At 41.0% G+C, this 18,048-nt stretch overlaps 1 protein-coding gene across 1 annotated transcript in view; it reads right to left on the reverse strand.

Annotated features, from left to right (window-relative positions):
* The window catches only part of LOC124788664 (dynein axonemal intermediate chain 2), a gene marked incomplete at its 3' end in the record, with an annotated part of 150,808 nt that overhangs the window by 26,941 nt on the left and 105,819 nt on the right, over window positions 1-18,048 (reverse strand). The window contains exons 5-6 of the mRNA XM_047255940.1: window positions 11,823-12,175; window positions 3,465-3,600 (exon numbers count right to left, since the gene is read on the reverse strand). Of these exons, the coding sequence (XP_047111896.1) occupies window positions 3,465-3,600; window positions 11,823-12,175 (489 nt within the window). The remainder of the gene's footprint in view (window positions 1-3,464; window positions 3,601-11,822; window positions 12,176-18,048) is intronic.

Consider the following 18,048-nt stretch of genomic DNA (forward strand, 5'->3'; position numbering starts at 1 on the left):
TTTTTGTCAAAGGTATTTGATGGTGTAATAGGGAACTTTGACAAATGTCGTCCAATATTTGATCAAATCTAGGGCACCCTGTAGATTTGATCAAATAAGTCGCTTGTCTTCTGTTCTCTGCAATGTGACATGTTACCACATGGAGCGCTAGCATCGCTGCATTCTGTCGTCTGTTGTGTTTTTATAAACATTGTCAGTAAATACAATTGGTGTGTGCCGACAACTACAAAATTAAGATGTATGAATCTGATGAGGCCCTTTATAACGTGAGGCACGCTGAATGCAAAAATAGATTACGAAGATTGGAGACCTGACCTAACCTAACCTAACCTAACCCTCTCCTGTAATGTATAACAGTGAGCCTGTCTTCTGCAGATGTAGCAGTTCTTAAGTGAATATTGTTCTTTGTGATATGAGGATACACTTCTTTGAGCACATACAGAAATGTATGTTCACCCATTCATAAGTAATTGATGTACGACTTGACGTCCGCCACTATAAGCTCACGTAACAAGTATTGTTGAATGCTTTTATCGTGTTATAAACCCACGGCTTCACCCAGGTATGTTTCCTTTTTTCCTCCGCTTCTCTTCCGCATGTGCACACAGTGCAATTGTGGTACATGCAACTGCTGCGGTTAATAACAAGTTGTTGTTGTCAGCCATCTTGAACTTTGACGAAAAATATGATGACAGTGTAATACCCCTTCTAACGCTACGTCAAAGATCTTTGTCAAATATATTTTACGGAATATTTGATCACATCTTTGATCAAATCTTTGACCAAGAAATTTGATTGTGTAATACCGGCCTAAGCGCAAATTGAGACGAATGTAGCACGCGTGACGTGACACGACACTACAGCACGATGTGCACGTTCCGCAGATGTCGCGCTGGTCCTGCACATATTGCAACACGTACACATACTTCCCACGTCGATTGGCGACGATCTGCGCTGACAGAATCGATGCGCGCATCCTGTAATCTTTCTCAAACGATTTTACAGAAACTATTCAGTAAAAATATATGATTTTTGCCTTACTTGCGTGATGTGCGGCTCGAGAAACTGTGCCACAATCACAACGCCTCGCGACCTGACGCAGGCGCGGCGCGTCCCAGTCGTGGCGCAATTTGAATCTGTGAAGTTACAAAAAAGCGCGCTGTGCCACACGCGCAAATTGAGGCGCGACTCGGCCCTGCACCATGTCGCGCGGCTTTGTGGTTGTGGCACATTATCTCGCGCCGCGCGAATACTGTGGGCGGGGTGGGGCGGAATGGCAGTCCTGCCATATGTTCACTTCGGCATGGTGCACATGGGCAGTGGAAGTATTGCTCATCCCAAAAATCAGCCTTACGGTGTACCGAATTTTATTGTCACTGACAAGGGAACCTCCCCATCGCACCCCCCTCAGATTTAGTTATATGTTGGCACAGTGGATAGGCCTTAAAAAACTGAACACAGATCAATCGAGAAAACAGGAAGAAGTTGTGTGGAACTATGAAAAAATAAGCAAAATATACAAACTGAGTAGTCCATGTGCAAGATAGGCAACACCAAGGAAAGTGTAAGCTCTCGAGTGCCGTTTTCTCGATTGATCTGTGTTCAGTTTTTCAAGGCCTATCCACAGTGCCAACTTATAACTAAATCTGAGGGGGTTGCGATGGGGAGGTTCCCTTGTGAGTAGTGTTTCGTTTTTCGACATTTAAGCGCTCCATCTCTTTGCGTTAGTACATAACAGTTTTCAGTTACATATATCTGTATACTTTTTTGTTTTGTTTATTCTTTTGTCAAGAACAATGAACAGTTCAATAACTGATGAGCGATTACTCATTGGAATTATATCTTTTACTGCCACAATGTTTTTAGATCGATTAGATCTTATGTAGCCAGACTTTAAGGAGAATTTTTGAATACAGTTTTTTTTTCGACGATCTGTAATAAACGTTCTGCAAGCTCCAAGGGTTTTCTGTTTCACTCAGTGATTACATCCTTTCCCCCTCCACTTAGCTTGGGAACAGCTTATGGCACCTTGCTGTGAATTCTTTACTGTGTTGACACGTATCTGTAGGATGGATACTGAAGATGTAGCTCTAGAATTGCACGCCACTTAAGCAGTGGCCGAGGAAATTTAATCATGCAGGTGACTTTTCCCACATATCAGAGTTAGAATGGATTCATTTTAACTCACGTCACTGAGGGTTCTTAATGAAACATTATTGGTAATTACAAAAGAAAACACACATTACTGGCTGTGTTTTACAAACTAGTGTTTTATTTTAAACGACGTAGGTTTTGAGTTACAAGCCTATTTTCCGAAAATGAGCCTGAAAATCAAATCTTAGAGCGCATTAAACAAAGTAAAATTATGTCAAATGTCGGTTAGAAAGTGTGTTTCCCGTATTATTAAAAGTGGAATAATAATAAGAACATTACCTAGGAAGGAGGATGTCCACCACACGCTGCGCATTGGAAGCAAAGAATTCTCTGTCTACGTACAGAGATCTGAATCCGAATTCCTAAGTATTAGGAGGTAAATGCTAAGAACTTCGTTTGCCTGTGATTGGAAGTACAGTAACACTCCTAGACCAACATATTCGGAACTAAAGTATCATACAGGGTGTTACAAAAAGGTACGGCCAAACTTTCAGGAAACATTCCTCACACAAATAAAGACAAGATGTTATGTGGACATGTGTCCGGAAACGCTTAATTTCCATGTTAAACCTCATTTCAGTTTCGTCGGTATGTTCTTCCCCCTACGCTCAATGGAGCACGTTATCATTATTTCATACGGAATACTCTACTTGTGCTGCTAGAACATGTGCCTTTACAAGTACGACACAACATGTTGTTCATGCACGATGGAGCTCCTGCACATTTCAGTCGAAGTGTTCGTACGCTTCTCAACAACAGACTCGGTGACCGATGGAATGGTAGAGGCGGACCAATTCCATGGCCTCCACGGTCTCCTGGACCTCAACCCTCTTGACTTTCATTTATGGGGGCATTTGAAAGCTCTTGTCTACGCAACCCCGGTACCAAATGTAGAGACTCTTCGTGCTCGTATTGTGGACGGCTGTGATACAATACGCCATTCTCCAGGGCTGCATCAGCGCATCAGGGATTCCATGCGACGGAGGGTGGATGCGTGTATCCTCGCTAACGGAGGACATGTTGAACATTTCCTGTAACAAAGTGTTTGAAGTCACGCTGGTACGTTCTGTTACTGTGTGTTTCCATTCCATGAGTAACGTGATTTGAAGAGAAGTAATAAAATGAGCTCTAACATGGAAAGTAAGCGTCTCCGGACACATGTCCACATAACATATTTTCTTTCTTTGTGTGTGAGGAATGTTTCCTGAAAGTTTGGCCGCACCTTTTTGTAACAACCTGTATAGGCTGTAGAGTACACTCGAATAACCTTATGATTCTAGAAGATTGCATGGCAGATTGCCATAGCTAACCTTGACGCTGAGGCAGGGTTCCTTCTGCTGCTGCAGAATGTCCCACACGTCCAGCGTCCCGTCCATCCTGGTGGTGCAGAACACTGAGTACCGGGTCGGGCTCCAAGCACCATCAGTCAGCAGCGCGCGATGGAAACTGTACAAACACAAATACGTCTTGCTGTATTACGACAGTGGAAAGGAAAATTAGCCATTGGTGAGTCATAGTTAGAGCCAGAGTATGGTGTTATCTGGAAGCCAAATCACCAGTAGAATTTACGGGGTTTTGTGGTTGTTCCACGTTTGTTTCTTCGGTATGTGAATGGCTTTCAAGCACCAAGCAGCGTTAGTTTTTATGCCGTTAACAAGTATTAAATTAATTGTTTGAGAGTCTGCAGTATAAGAAACCATCAATAATGCTTGTTAAAGAATGATTAAGTACTTAGCTGCAAATGGCCACTGCCCTAATTTCTGTATAAACAAAATAAAAAAAATACATCCAGTTCCTTAGAACAAGTGGAATACTGCCAATACTACACCAGCGGTTAATATAGCTCATGAACAAAGCCAGTGAATAGCGCGGAAAGTTCGATGTTTTAGGTGTACATGTGGATACAGTTGCAACTGGAAGAAACTTATTTTTGAGCTTGTCAAACAGCAATTTTTTCACTTCGTATCGTTGCAAGCCTCGTACGCAGGCATCAGTATCTCAGTGTGCTGACAATATTTCCACTCTTCAACGTCTTGTTGCATAATATCCAATTAATTACTTACGAAGAACGAATTTATTTAATTTTTCAGGCTTTCCCGGCTCCGGCTCTCTGTTGACATTTTGGATAAAAAAAGGGAGGAGGGCGGGCTGTTTGACGGCATGCTGGCGTCCCTTTCAGCCATAGGGGTTTTACATATTTATTTTTTTGATGATACAATTTATTTTTCTCGCAAGTGCATTGTCATAAATGGTTTACAATTTTGTTACAACGAGTATTACAGTATATTCCTTTTTTATATATAACAAAAGTTTAAGTAACGTTATTTTAATATAGCATAGGTTTTTAGTAGAAAAAGACATAATAAAAACAAGACATAATAAGAACAGAAGGCATAGTAAAAGCAAAAGACATAATACATACAAAAGATTTAATTAAGAAGATATATATATATATCGTGCATGGTAAGTTTGAAGATACGTAAGTGAGATGTAATTTATAAGTAATTTGGTGAGCCGGCCGCGGTGGCCGAGCGGCTCTACGCGCTACAGTCTAGACCCGCGCGACCACTACGGTCGCAGGTTCGAATCCTGCCTTAGGTATGGATGTGTGTGATGTCCTTAGGTTAGTTAGGTTTAAGGAGTTGTAAGTTCTAGGCGACTAATGACATTAGAAAAGTCCCATAGTGAAATTAAAAAAAAAGTAATTTGGTAGAATTTACATGGTAGGTATCAAGGGTAATTTTCTTGATCTTTGTACATATATTTCGGTAATCTCTTGTAGATATCAGATTGCGAGCGTAGTTGCTTTACAATATTTTTTGGTTATAATAGTATACACTTATAGGTGGTGTTGCGTGTCTTCCTTGGGTATTTTCAATTTTGGTTGAGGTTTTTTTAATTGTTAATGGATCCTGAGATGGAGTGTTGGCTGTTGTCAGGTGTTTGGTGTTGTTTAGACTGTTTGATTGTTTCTTGTTATTGTGTGTGTGTGTGTGTGTGTGTGTGTGTCTGTGGTTAATCCATTATTCTTTCATCTAGGTGAGTTGCTGTTGTTGTCTTTTCAATTAGGGGTTGTAGGATTAGGACGAAGTCAGTGAATGTTTTGCCTGTGTTTTGGGCTATTGTGCGTGAGGGTGGTACGTATTTGTAGGTAGGTTTTCTTTTTTCTTTTCCGTTTGTGGTGACAATATCCTCCATGTCTCGCCTGGTGTGGAGTATGAGTTTTCCGTATCTCACCCTGAGCTTGGCTATTCTGGTTTGTAGTGGTTCTATGCCTGAGATTGTGTACACTTCATTGCTGGGGGGTTGTGGGATGTAGTTTGATGATACTGCGTATAAGTCTTCTTTCTCCTTTGAAGAGTTTTTCCACTATGTGGGCCTGTATTCCCCTTTGTGTTCAGTTCTGTGCACCAGTAGACTGTATCATCTGAGGTCTGTAATCTCTGGTGTTCTGTCTCATTGCTGTTTCCTCAGCTTCCTCTTCTGTCCCTTGCTAGCCGCTTCGTAATCGGTCCGCGCCGCGTCGAGTGTTCCGTCCCGGGTCGGCGCCCGCTAGGCGCGACTCCGATGGTTCCCTCTGACAGTTGGTGTTCCAACCAAATTCCGCGCCCAATTTGGCCGTTCTCTAGGGTGGTCGTCATCTCAGGAGTGTCAGGACAAATCTGTAGTGTCTGGTGCTCTGTCTCGTGGCTGTTTTCTCGATCCCCACTCCTGTTTCTTGTGAAATCTCGATGTGTTTTGCGTTGAGTTTTCAGGAGTTCAAGAGCTGGATCCCAGGCCGTGCTGAGCTGGTATCCAGTGTCACGGTTGATGAGATTCTCCATGATCTTGATCTGGGTGGAATCTTTTATGGCACTGTCCCAATATCTATTGATCTGTGTGATAATCTCGGTGTCATTGTAGTTCATCAAGTGACTGAGTTCTAGACGGTGTTCTGTTATGGCTGATTTGGTTGCCTGTCTGAGTCTGGTGTGCCTCTGGTGTTCTTTACACCTGGTGTCCACAGTCCTGGTGGTCTGTCCGATGTATGACAGCCCACATTCGCACGGTATATTGTAAATGCCCGGTTTCCGTAACCCCAGGTCATCTTTTACGTTCTCCAACATTGTCCCAGACTTAGTGGATGGACAAAATACGCTCTTGATGTCACGTTACGTGAGAATTCCGCTAATCTTAGCAGAGATCGGTCCAGCATTTGTCACGTATGCCACTCTCTTTGCCACTTCTGGTTCTTCTTCTGGATCCTGTGGTTGACTGGCAGGTCGAAGTGCCTTCTGGATGTCTCTAGATGAGAGTCCATTCTTGCTAAACACCGACTGTAAGTGTTCTGTTTCCATCGCCAAACTGCCGAGGTCCGGCAGAGTGTTCTGTGCACTAGAGTTTTGAGCGCTCTGGTCTTCTGTGCCAGATCCTGGCAGCTGTTGGCTTGCAGGTATAAGTAAGTGTGTGTCGGTTTGTGGTACACACTATGCCCAAGTTTGCTATCAGGCTTTTTCTTAACTAATACATCCAGGAATAGGAGTTGTCTATCCTTTCCAGTTCCATTGTGAATGCTATATTCGGGTGGAATGAATTCAGATGTTTCAGAAAATCATCTAGCTTCTCCCTGCCATGGGGCAAATGACAAAGGTATCATCTACATATCTAAAAAAGCACTTGTGTGCGAACTTCGGGTAGAAGTCCCGTTTTTTTTCAAAATGTCAAAGAATTTATTGTTCAGAAACTACCTGCGAGAATAAATAATGATATCCCCCCATCCCCATGAACCATGGACCTTGCCGTTGGTGGGGAGGCTTGTGTGCCTCAGCGATACAGATGGCCGTACCGTAGGTGCAACCACAAAGGAGGAGTATCTGTTGAGAGGCCAGACAAACGTGTGGTTCCTGAAGAGGGGCAGCAGCCTTTTCAGTAGCTGCAGGGGCAACAGTCTCGATGATTGACTGATCTGGCTTTGTAACGGATTTGCTGTACTGGTACTACGAACGGCTGATATCAAGGGGAAATTACAGCCGTAATTCTTCTCGAGGGCATGCAGCTTTACTGTATGATTAAATGATCATGGCGTATTCTTGGGTAAAGTATTCCGGAGGTAAAATAGTCCCACATTTGGATCTCTCTGCGGGGACTGCTCAAGAGGACGTCGTTATCGAGAGAAAGAAAACTGGCGTTCTACGGATCGGAGCGTGGAATGTCAGATCCCTTAATTGGACAGGTAGGTTAGAAAATTTAAAAAGGGAAATGGATAGGTTACAGTTAGATATAGTGGGAATTGGTGAAGTTCGGTGACAGGAGGAACAAGACTTTTGGTCAGGTGAATACATAATTATAAATACAAAATCAAATAGGGGTAATGCAGGAGTAGGTTTAATAATGAATAAAAAAAATAGGAGTGCAGGTAAGCTACTACAAACAGCATACGAACGCATTATTGTGGCCAGGATAGACACGATGCTCACGCCTACTACAGTAGTACAAGTTTATATGCCAACTAGCTCTGCAGATGACGAAGAAATTGATGAAATGTATGATGAGATAAAAGAAATTATTCAGGCAGTGAAGGGAGACGAAAATTTAATAGTCATGGGTGTTGTAATCTGACGACATCCATACAATATTTATTGTTCCACGGATGAATAAATAAATAAATAAATAAATGGGTGACTGGAATTCGATAATAGGAAAAGGGAGAGAAGGAAACATAGTAGGTGAATATGGATTGGGGGGAAGAAATCAAAGAGGAAGCCGCCTCGTAGAATTTTACACAGAGCATAACTAAATCGTAGCTAACACTTGGTTCAAGAATCATAAAAGAAGGTTGTATACATGGAAGAAGCCTGGATATACTAGATGGTATCACATAGATCATATAATTGTAAGACAGAGATTTAGGAACCAGGTTTAAAAATTGTAAGACATTTCCAAGGGCAGATGTGGACTCTGACCACAATCTATTGGTTACGAACTGTGGATAAAAACCGAAGAAACTGCAAAAGGTGGGAACATAATGAGATGGGACCTGGATAAACTGACTAAACCAGAGGCCGTACAGAGTTTCAGGGAGAGCATAAGGGAACAATTGACAGGAATGGGGAAAAGAAATACAGTAGAAGAAGAATGGGTAGCTTTGAGGGATGAAGCAGTGAAGGCAGCAGAGGATCAAGTAGATAAAAATACCAGGGCTAGTAGAAATCCTTGGGTAACAGAATTAATACTGAATTTAATTTATGAAAGGAGAAAATATAAAAATGCAGTAAATGAAGCAGGCAAAAATGAATACAAACGTCTCAAAAATGAGATTGACGGGAAGTGCAAAATGGCTAAGCAGGGATGGCTAGAGGACAAATGTAAGGATGTAGAGGCATACATCACTAGGGGTAAGATAGATACTGCCTACAGGAAAATTTAATAGACCATTGGATAAAAGAGAAGCACTTGCATGAATATCAAGAGCTCTTATGGAAACTCAGTTCTAAGCAAAGAAGGGAAAGCAGAAAGGTGGAAAGAGTTAAATGGACATATGTTTTGAAACAGCACTGTACTTTGCTGTGTACACATGCCACATTTTATGAACTGTAAGATGCACCTTAATTTTGTAAGGTATTTTTTTTAAATATAACATTTTTATCATTTTTATCATAAGACTGCAAAGCTAGACTAAAAAAATTCTTATGTTAGAAAACTGAACCGACCTCTTAAAATCCCTGTAGATTGTCATGTGAACTTCTTCTTCTTCGTCATTGTTGTCCTCTTCATATATATGTTGGTTTTCACTGCCATTGAGAGCATTACCAATGCTGCACTTCTTGAAAGATTTAATAATGATGTCTTCTCTCACTCTAGACTATGACTGGTTAACCCCTGACCCATTTGTTTGACTGTAGGTTGTTTAAAGCTCCCTTTGGCATGAATTCATGTTGGGTTTCATCCATCATCCATTTGTTTCATTGATCTCTCATATACACTTCAAATGGTTTATTTATCAAGACATCAAGAGGCTGCAATTGTAAAGTAAGTCCTACCAGAATAACAGAAAGCTCTGTATTTCCATGTCTCAATTTCCCTTTCAGAGTTTCCTGCAGCATTGACTACATGGCCATTTTTAAGACTGTTGGAAATTTTAAATGAAGTACTGGATATTTTTATATTAATTTCACGTATGAGATGAACCTGAATTTTGAAGGCAATTTTTTGAAGAAAAAAGTGCATCTTATACTCCATACAACATGGTACCATTGTAGAAGCATGTGTGGAAATCTAAACTGTAAGGGGGTTTTCAAAGTATACAGAGCATCAACGCCTAAAATAAAGGATTCTTCTACAAAAGCCATTTTGTATAAGATATCCCAGATTTAACTATGTTCTGCAACCAAGCACTTATGACCTAGATTATCCGAATTCATAATTTTACTTGTAATCATTTTTGACATGAAGAAAACAGGGTGTATCATAGAATGTAGAGCTATTAAAGTACAATCTCAAATAAAAAACTTAGAATTAAAATTTTAAAAAAATGCAAAACAAGTTAACAGCAGCTATCCTTTCGAGAGCAGCATACTTTTGCTATTACGGGGAATAAGCCTCTTGTGTTTGGTGTCATCTCTTGCACTCCTGCAAGTTGCGAGAACCTGAAAGTAGTTACTGAAGATATAATTACTTACTATATAAAATATGAAAACTGATCTGTCTTAATTACCCTAACATTGTTGAAGAATAGAATTAACTATTTATTTCATGTTGTATTTTTACATAATTATGTACAAACAACAATTAGATATTATTTTTTATGTTTATCTACATTGCTTAGGTAGCTTACTTGTATTTAAATTTTATACTTTATCATTTTTAGATGTATTCTGTTTTTATTTTATTTACTTAGTGCTCCCACCATGTGAAGATACTTGAATCAAAATAGTACTACTTATATTAAACTTAAAGGGGCAAACATATAATTTTTAATTTTTATAAGTTTTATGGGTCGTGGTTTCCAAAATTTAAAATTTATGTTTATTTCATGCTTTGTAAACTTTATATTTTGCTGGAAGTCATGGAACGATAGACGCTCTGTCCCTACATTCACACAAATACCTCCCAGGATGAGGCATGAAATCGCAACACGACATCTTTTTCACAAATGTGGATTATGTGTTTCTTTTTAAATTCACACATACATTCTTGGACTATATTTTACCATATAGTTAGCTAATTTAGCTAACATACCCAACAAGTAGTGGAAATAATTCTAAATCAGATTGAAAGTAAGTGGGCTGCCATGGCACCCTCTTGCAACAGGCTGTCTGAACTATTAGGACGAAATTATTTGATTTAGTATTGAATTGAAGACCTCAAAAAGGACTACAAAAAGGTCTGAGAGCATTGCTTATCTTTACAGTTGAGTCACAATCACTCAATTTTTGATTTGTAGATGCTGAAACGGGCCACTCCAAGAGACAAAAATCATCATTATTGATCAACCATGAAAGATAAACATATACTTTTGTGGACTTTTATTTATATCTTTTGAAGGCCTACAATCTGGTACTACATGACTTTATGTAGCTCTTATATATTATGCAGTGTATATCCATAGAGTGCGCTAATGGGAAACATTTTACTTAATTTATCTGATAAAATTTAAGTGGCTGAACAGATTTTCGTGCAACATAGCTAAGAACCATCCATATTAAACCAGCTTTCGAAAAAAAACTGCATTGAAATCAGGCCTTTTGTTTTGGAGCTACAATGCCACAGACAGATATGCAGATACACACGTTAAACTTATAACAACCCTCTGTCTGCATCAGAGGTTTAAAATGAGCATTAAATGAGATGTGGGCAAAAGAAGAAATTCTGAATACCAACTCTACAACAGAAACAACTGGAATTGAGGTAATGGCCATTGTTGTTTTTGTGGTCCCCAGTCTGAAGACTAGTGGCATGTAGCTCTCAGCATTTACTGAAGAACTGATGTGCATGGGAAATATAAGAACAGTAGTTTTCCTTTGCTTTCAGCTGTCTGCCATATCAACAAACAGAGGCTATATTGGCTAGTGTTGCAAGAGCAGATCTACTATCATCCAGAGTGTCAACCCCCTCCTCCTCCACAGACACCAAATGAGATGGCTGCTGCCCTTTTTCAGGAACCATATGTTTGTGTAGCCTCTCCACAGATATCTTTATGATATCATTGCTAAGGCTATCTGTGTCACTGAGGCAACCAAGCCACTCCACTGCAGAAAGGTCCATTATTCACATGAAAAAAAAGGGGGAGAGGCTAATGGGCATATAAGCCATAAATTGTGATTCTGTCAGGTATTCGACAAGCGAGTTCCCGTTGTTTCATTGGTTGGTAAACAGTCTTCGCGAGTTCCCGTTGTTTCATTGGTTGGTAAACAGTCTTTAAACACTGGTAGTGCATAATTTCACATAAATCTATACTATGTGAATTAAATTTCTCTGCTTTCATTTGCTTTGAGTTGTTAACTCTTACTCTCTTAAATTTCTCCAGCAGGATGTTTCACAATGACCTGACAAGCACTGGAATTTCATAACTTGTTTCATATAACCCTAATTAATAGATGGTTTATTTAACTAGTACAAGTTTCATAACTTGTATGCTGTAATTCACTTTAGTTGACTGTTTCTATACTCTTTGTAGCTACGTTTGTTACCTAGTCCAGATTATAGCTGATTCTTTACAGTCTTCTGACCATATCCTTGTAGTCCAGTCTCCAACGGTTATAAAATTTTTCACAAATGCTGGGTTCCTCTGAAGAGCATATACTGGACCTATGTGTGCTGTGTATTTAGATACAATTTTTTCTACAGGAGTCTTTCCTTTGCGATTACATCCAAATACTGTGCCATTTTCAGTTCCAATCATAAATCGAGTCGGTATTGTGCCCTCATATTCAAGACAGGAGGCTCCAAGGGCCCTACTCAGGGACTGGTCTTCACTTTTTACTGGGTCCAGTATTAATGTTTCAGTTGGTTCAGCCATCTTCCTTGTATCCCACCATTTTACCTGAAACAGAAAAATTTACTTTCCTTTGTATTACAAAGAAAATCTGTAATGCCCATTAAATGAAATGTGGATCAACAATAAAGGCATAGAAATGGACATATTTTGCAAATATTGGGTTGAACAGCTCTTTGTGTGATGTGCCACAGAAGTGCACTAGGAAATACACATGCTGGTTGCACTAATAAATTATCACAATGGTTGATATTACCACTCTGATTTGTTGTATGTCTTGTACATGAAGCACATCACTTACCCATTATTTTTAAGTGTAAACACCTTATCTATGATTAAATTATTCCAACTAGTATCACTGGTTGATAGGTTGTGACTAGGTTAAAATCAAATGAAATAGTAAAACGCAGTCTTGCTCAAGGTGTACACTGCACTGAGAACCTTTTGTATGAATAGATTCAGAAGAAGATGCTGTTAAAAGGTAGGTCAGTACCATAGTGAGATAAATGGTTCCAGTAAAAAATCTTTGGTAGCACACAGTGTCATATTATTTTGCATGCTATCTTTTACATTTAAATATACTGTAACATAGCACAGTGTTTTGGGTAACACATAACGTTTAATGATACTGGATACTGCATCCAGGACAAACTGATCTGCCAGGAGACAACAGTGCTCTCTCTCTCTCTCTCTCTCTCGCTCTCTCTCTCTCTCTCTCTCTCTCTCTCTCTCTTCTCTTTGACCCTCTCCTCCTCCCTCTCTGTCTCATAGATTGTGAAGCAAAATTTTCTTCTGAGCTTAGCAGATCATTACAACTTTCTTAGCACCTGCTTGCTGCTCACCCACCTTAACAGTGGCATGCATATTCCTTGTGTCAGAATACTGACACCCTAAAGTGAAAGTTATTAATGTTTTCTTAATGTAGACTGTGGAATTACAAACATACAAGTGAGGGGCTGTCATAATATTTAATTGTTTGAAGTAACACTTACTTAATCCCTATGGTGCAAGTCAAGTGATGTACCTGTCATCCCTTTTTCCAGAGAAATACAATTTTTGAAGTAGTAGAGATCCCTCATAAGAGAATAACATAATCAGGATTTAGATGGAACCTAACACTGACACCAAAAGGTTTTGTTATTCAGCCTAGAACCAGTAAAAAGTGAAGCTTTGTCAAACTATTGTGGTACATTTACAAGATTGCTTTACTCGTGTGGTGTCTTGACAGGATAATGCTTGCTGTTCATTTGCAATCAATAAAATATTCAAAACTAATTTTCTGATGGACTTAAATTTGAAATGACAATACCCTATATTATAAAATTGAAATAAGCATGTCATCTCTTATTACAGACCCATTTACCACTTTCCACTATTGCCAGAAATTTTTTGGAAAATAGCTCACAGAATGAATACTCAAACATTTTTGTGAGCAGGACCTGTAATTAACCTCGCAGTTTGGCTTCCATAAAGTATTCTCTACAGACATAAATCCATTTCATTTTTGAAACTGCTGTCATTGTCAGCCTGTATCTTAATTCACAAGAACGTTGGTCAGATATTTCTGTGGCTACATTTGTTTTCCCTTTCTGCACAAGAGTAAGTTTAAGGTGTTGATAGTGAGTTTATTCTTGTTCCTAGTGTTATATTTATGGATCTAGGTACTGTTATTTTCAAATTGTGAAATAACAGTCACCAAACGAGGGTAAGACTATTGTGAGGTTGTTGTTAGTAGTGGTACATCAAGTTTTTTAAACAGTTGCCTGCAAGAAATTTGAGGAGGACAACAAAAATTATCCTTACAGTACATTTATGTGCAATGAATGCTTTTTGTATTTGTATGATTTCTCCAGAAAAGTATTCCATTTGGCATTAATGAATGTAACTCTGCAAGTGAAGACACAATCTAGGTGCTTTCTTCATCAATACCAGCAACAACATATAGCACATATGTTGTTGAATTCAAGCATTTGGAGAGATTTATAGTGACAATTAGTTGAGGACTGCCACTGAAACAAATAATTGTACAGTATCTTTGTTTTCTGAACTCATGTTTTCTTTTTGTGTGCTTGTTTTACTGCCAGTGCATTGCTTGTTCTGTAAAGCAAGTATCTACTTTATAGTGTCACATGTAACAAATTGGTGACTTTAAGAATGTGTGGTTTTAATTTTGATCGTACTTTATTGTCAATCAGTGAACAAGTGGTGACCCCAAAGAAGCCCATTGATGACCAAAAACACCTGGCTACTAGGGATGCAACCTTATCAGAGCAGTCAATGTGCAATTTGGAGAAAGTGACTTCCATTCCGCCAATAACAATCTTGGAGAAGTGCTGAATTCTTTACATGATATGCAGTTCACAGGCAATTCACTGATTAGCTGTATAACATCTTCAACACGGCAAGAAAACTTCATCACCCTCTACATGCCACAACAACCAGACCTATGATTCCAGCTTTTGGAACATTTGCTTTCTACCTGTAGTGTTTGTCATGACAATCTACATTATATTTTGACCACCAGTGATTTAGACAATCAAAATGCATTTTTATTATCTGTTATGAAGCACGCCACAAGTGGGTTTTACCACTTTCAGAACTGTTGTACTGTGAGCCATCTTACTGCTGTGCCCACACACTGATTCACAGCTATAGGCATATGTGACAGTAACTGAATGCATGTGATTACAAAATAACTTGGTTATTAACAATAATATGTATACACCAAAGAACACTTAACAATCATACCCAAAACACCTGCAAGGGTGATCACATGTCTGTGGTGAATGGCTCAACCACTGATCATGGAGGGCACACACTCCTCAGTGATCAAGCATACAGTCCAGTTTGTGGCCTTGGAAGGACAATGGATCATGACTGGCCCAGCATGTGAATGGTCTCCCGTCTCACACATACTGTTTAGTTTGCAGGCACAAGAAATGTAGTCAATGAGTGACAGCTATCCAGTTTCCATATGGGGTGTTGGGGTGCTGAGTTTTGGCCTAATAGTCACACAGATCCCTTCTTGGGGATTGGGGCTTGGTAGCTGCAAGAAACGAAAATGTTCTGTCTGCAGCTAGCAAATAATTGTGCCTCACACACTTGTGGTGATGTCAGTGCAAGTGTGAAGGCCACAGTGTGTGGCATCACACATGGCTGGTGTGGCATGTGGGAGGGGGGGGGCGGGGTGTGAAGGCTGTCAGGTGTGGCGGTGTGGCGTGATGTCATTATGATGCAGCATATGATGTACTCTGCTGGCTTCTGTGGTGGGGCTGGCCAGTGCACCTTTTTGAGACATGGGGAGGGGGGGGGGGGAGGGTAGGTTGGGGCTTACATGGCTGCTTGGTGACAGCTGGCAGTGTGAGTGAGCCAACGGCAGCTGCAAGGAGCGGCTCTTTCTTGCCAGTTGTGTGCAGAGTTTAGTCGCTTGCCAAGTACTCCGCCAAGTCTAAGAAATGCACAGTGAGCACTTTTGTCAAGATGTATTCTGGTTTGACTCTGTTGATTGAGACTTTAGTTGGCCTACCATTATACTCGATTTCTAATATCTTATCAGTCAATGCGGTCCCAAGTACAGCAGCAGAAGTGGTAAATGTACCGCGTCTACATGCAGCATGACATGCTTGCAGCACTGTAAGTCTGCTTGGACAAGGGCTATGCCAGCACCATGCTGTATCAGTGGGTGTGGTTGGAGGCCAGCCATGTGATTGTGCAGGCAATCTGCTAGTGGTGGGGCCAAGATGAGATGCCAGACTCTTTCTTGGGGGTCACTTGCAGATCAAAGAGTAGAGCAGGGCTGCCTCCATCCAGGTGGTGTAGTGGCACCTCAGGGATGCCTTCAGTGTCCGATGGATCGGCTCAACCATGCTATTAGATACTGGGTGGTAGCTTTTTGTGTGCTGTAGCCATGGATCACACAGTTGGATGACGTGCATAGTCAAACTGATGGCTTCAATCTGTAGTTACGTGGCTGGGGCAGCCAAAGCAGGCCACCAAGATGCCAACAAATGCAGAATCAGTTGTGTCAGCGGTGACGTCTGCTACAGGTGTGGTCTACCATTTTAAGGAGGTAGCGTTTGTCTTGGGACAAACGAAACAGGCTTACAGTGTCCACATAGCAAGTGTGAAATGGTGTGTCACACTGGGGAAGGCGCCGATAGGCACGTGGGTGTGTCACCTGACTTTGGTGTGCTGGCATCCCAAGCCGGTGCATGCCCACTGACAGTAATCTTTTGAGATTCCAGGCCAGACAACACGTGTGGCCATGACTGACACCATGGTGTTTGTTTCAGAATGTGATAACTCATGGACACAGTCGAAAGTGCTGTGCCGGAATTTCTCTGGGAGGAACAGGTGATGTGTGACTGTTGTAAAGCCATACCAAGCCTTTAGGGAGGATCCAGCGATTCACACCAGTTCTAGATGTAGGCTGCTGCAGGTATTATGTTGGAACCTGTCCAATTCTCTGTCGCCCTCCTGTTCTCGTATGACATCTTCAAAGTTCACTGTGGTGGAGATGACTGGACAGTTGTGGGACAAGCAGTTGGCGATGATGTTGTCCATCTTGGATATGTGGCAGATGTCCATTGTCAACTGGGACAAGCACTCCAGCTGCTGTAGTTGGCATGCTGAAAAATTGGCTTTTGTTATTGGTTTATGGCCAGTGAAGATAATGAAGTGACTGACTTCTATTGACAAACGGAAGTGTTTCACTGCCTCATACACAGCCAGCAGCTCATGGTTGTATGTGCTCCAAGACCATTGCGATGTCAATAACTTGTGTGGGAAGCAGCTGAGTCGCTGCCAGATGCCATCAACGCATTGTTGAAGCACTGTGCCAATAGTGGTCTGGCTGGCATCCACTGCGACATCCAACTCCACATTGTGTATTGGATGGGCAAACACTACCGCTTCAGCGAGACACTGTTTAGATTCGATAAAGTTGTGCTTAATTTCATCAGTCTGTGTAATAGAAGCCCTTCCTTTCGCAGTGGAACCACATTGCACTGGAGTCAGTGGTTCGAGTACTGCAGCAGCATTATGCAAATGAGACAGGCAGAAGTTAAGCATCCCGAGATAATGACATAGGCCTCTGTTAATATGTGTGCTTGGCACGTTTATGGTCACCTGTACTTTGTCCAGCAGAGGGGTGGATTCTGTAGGGGTGATTTAGGTGTCTGAAAAATTCGATCTCACTGACCCCAGACACACATTTCAACAGATTGTTCGCTATGCCAGCTTCGCTCAGGTACTGGAAAGCAGTTGTTGGGTGGCTGCAGTGGAGCTCAGGGGTGTTTGAGAGCACAAGGATGTCATCAAAGTATGTGAAGCAGAACGGTAAACCTCATAAGACGCCATCCAGGAAACGCTATCAAGTCTGGGCAGCATTCTTAGAGCCGAACATCATAAACAAGCTCTTAAAGAGCCAAAAGGGGGCGGTAATTGCGGTTTTTTCTACATAGTCAGATGCCACAGGGATCAGCATGTATGCCTTCAATCAGTCAGTTTTGCTAAATATAGTCGCACCTGAGAAAGCGAGGCTATAAGTCCAGTAGATGCAGCAATGGATATCTGTCTACATTGTCCTTGAATTTAGTGTGTGGTAGTCCCCATATGGGCACCGTGAATGCCCTTTTTAGGCACCAAACATAAAGCAGAAGATCATGGGCTGCCTGATGGTCAGACAACGCCTTGTCATAACATTGCCTCAAATCAGCTTTTGCTACCACGAGTCTATCGGGTGCAAGCCGACATTGGTGGCACAAAATGGGAGGACCGGGGATGACAAAATGATGGTGGAGCATTGAATAATCAATGCCCTGTGGCGCTCCTGACAAACGAATTAGCTCCAGAAATTTGTTTAGAACGCCTGGAAATGGTCTGGAAGACGCCACAGGTTTAATGGTGAAGGAGGCAGCCCA

Source organism: Schistocerca piceifrons, chromosome 3, assembly GCF_021461385.2.
Source record: "Schistocerca piceifrons isolate TAMUIC-IGC-003096 chromosome 3, iqSchPice1.1, whole genome shotgun sequence".
NCBI lineage: Eukaryota > Metazoa > Arthropoda > Insecta > Orthoptera > Acrididae > Schistocerca > Schistocerca piceifrons.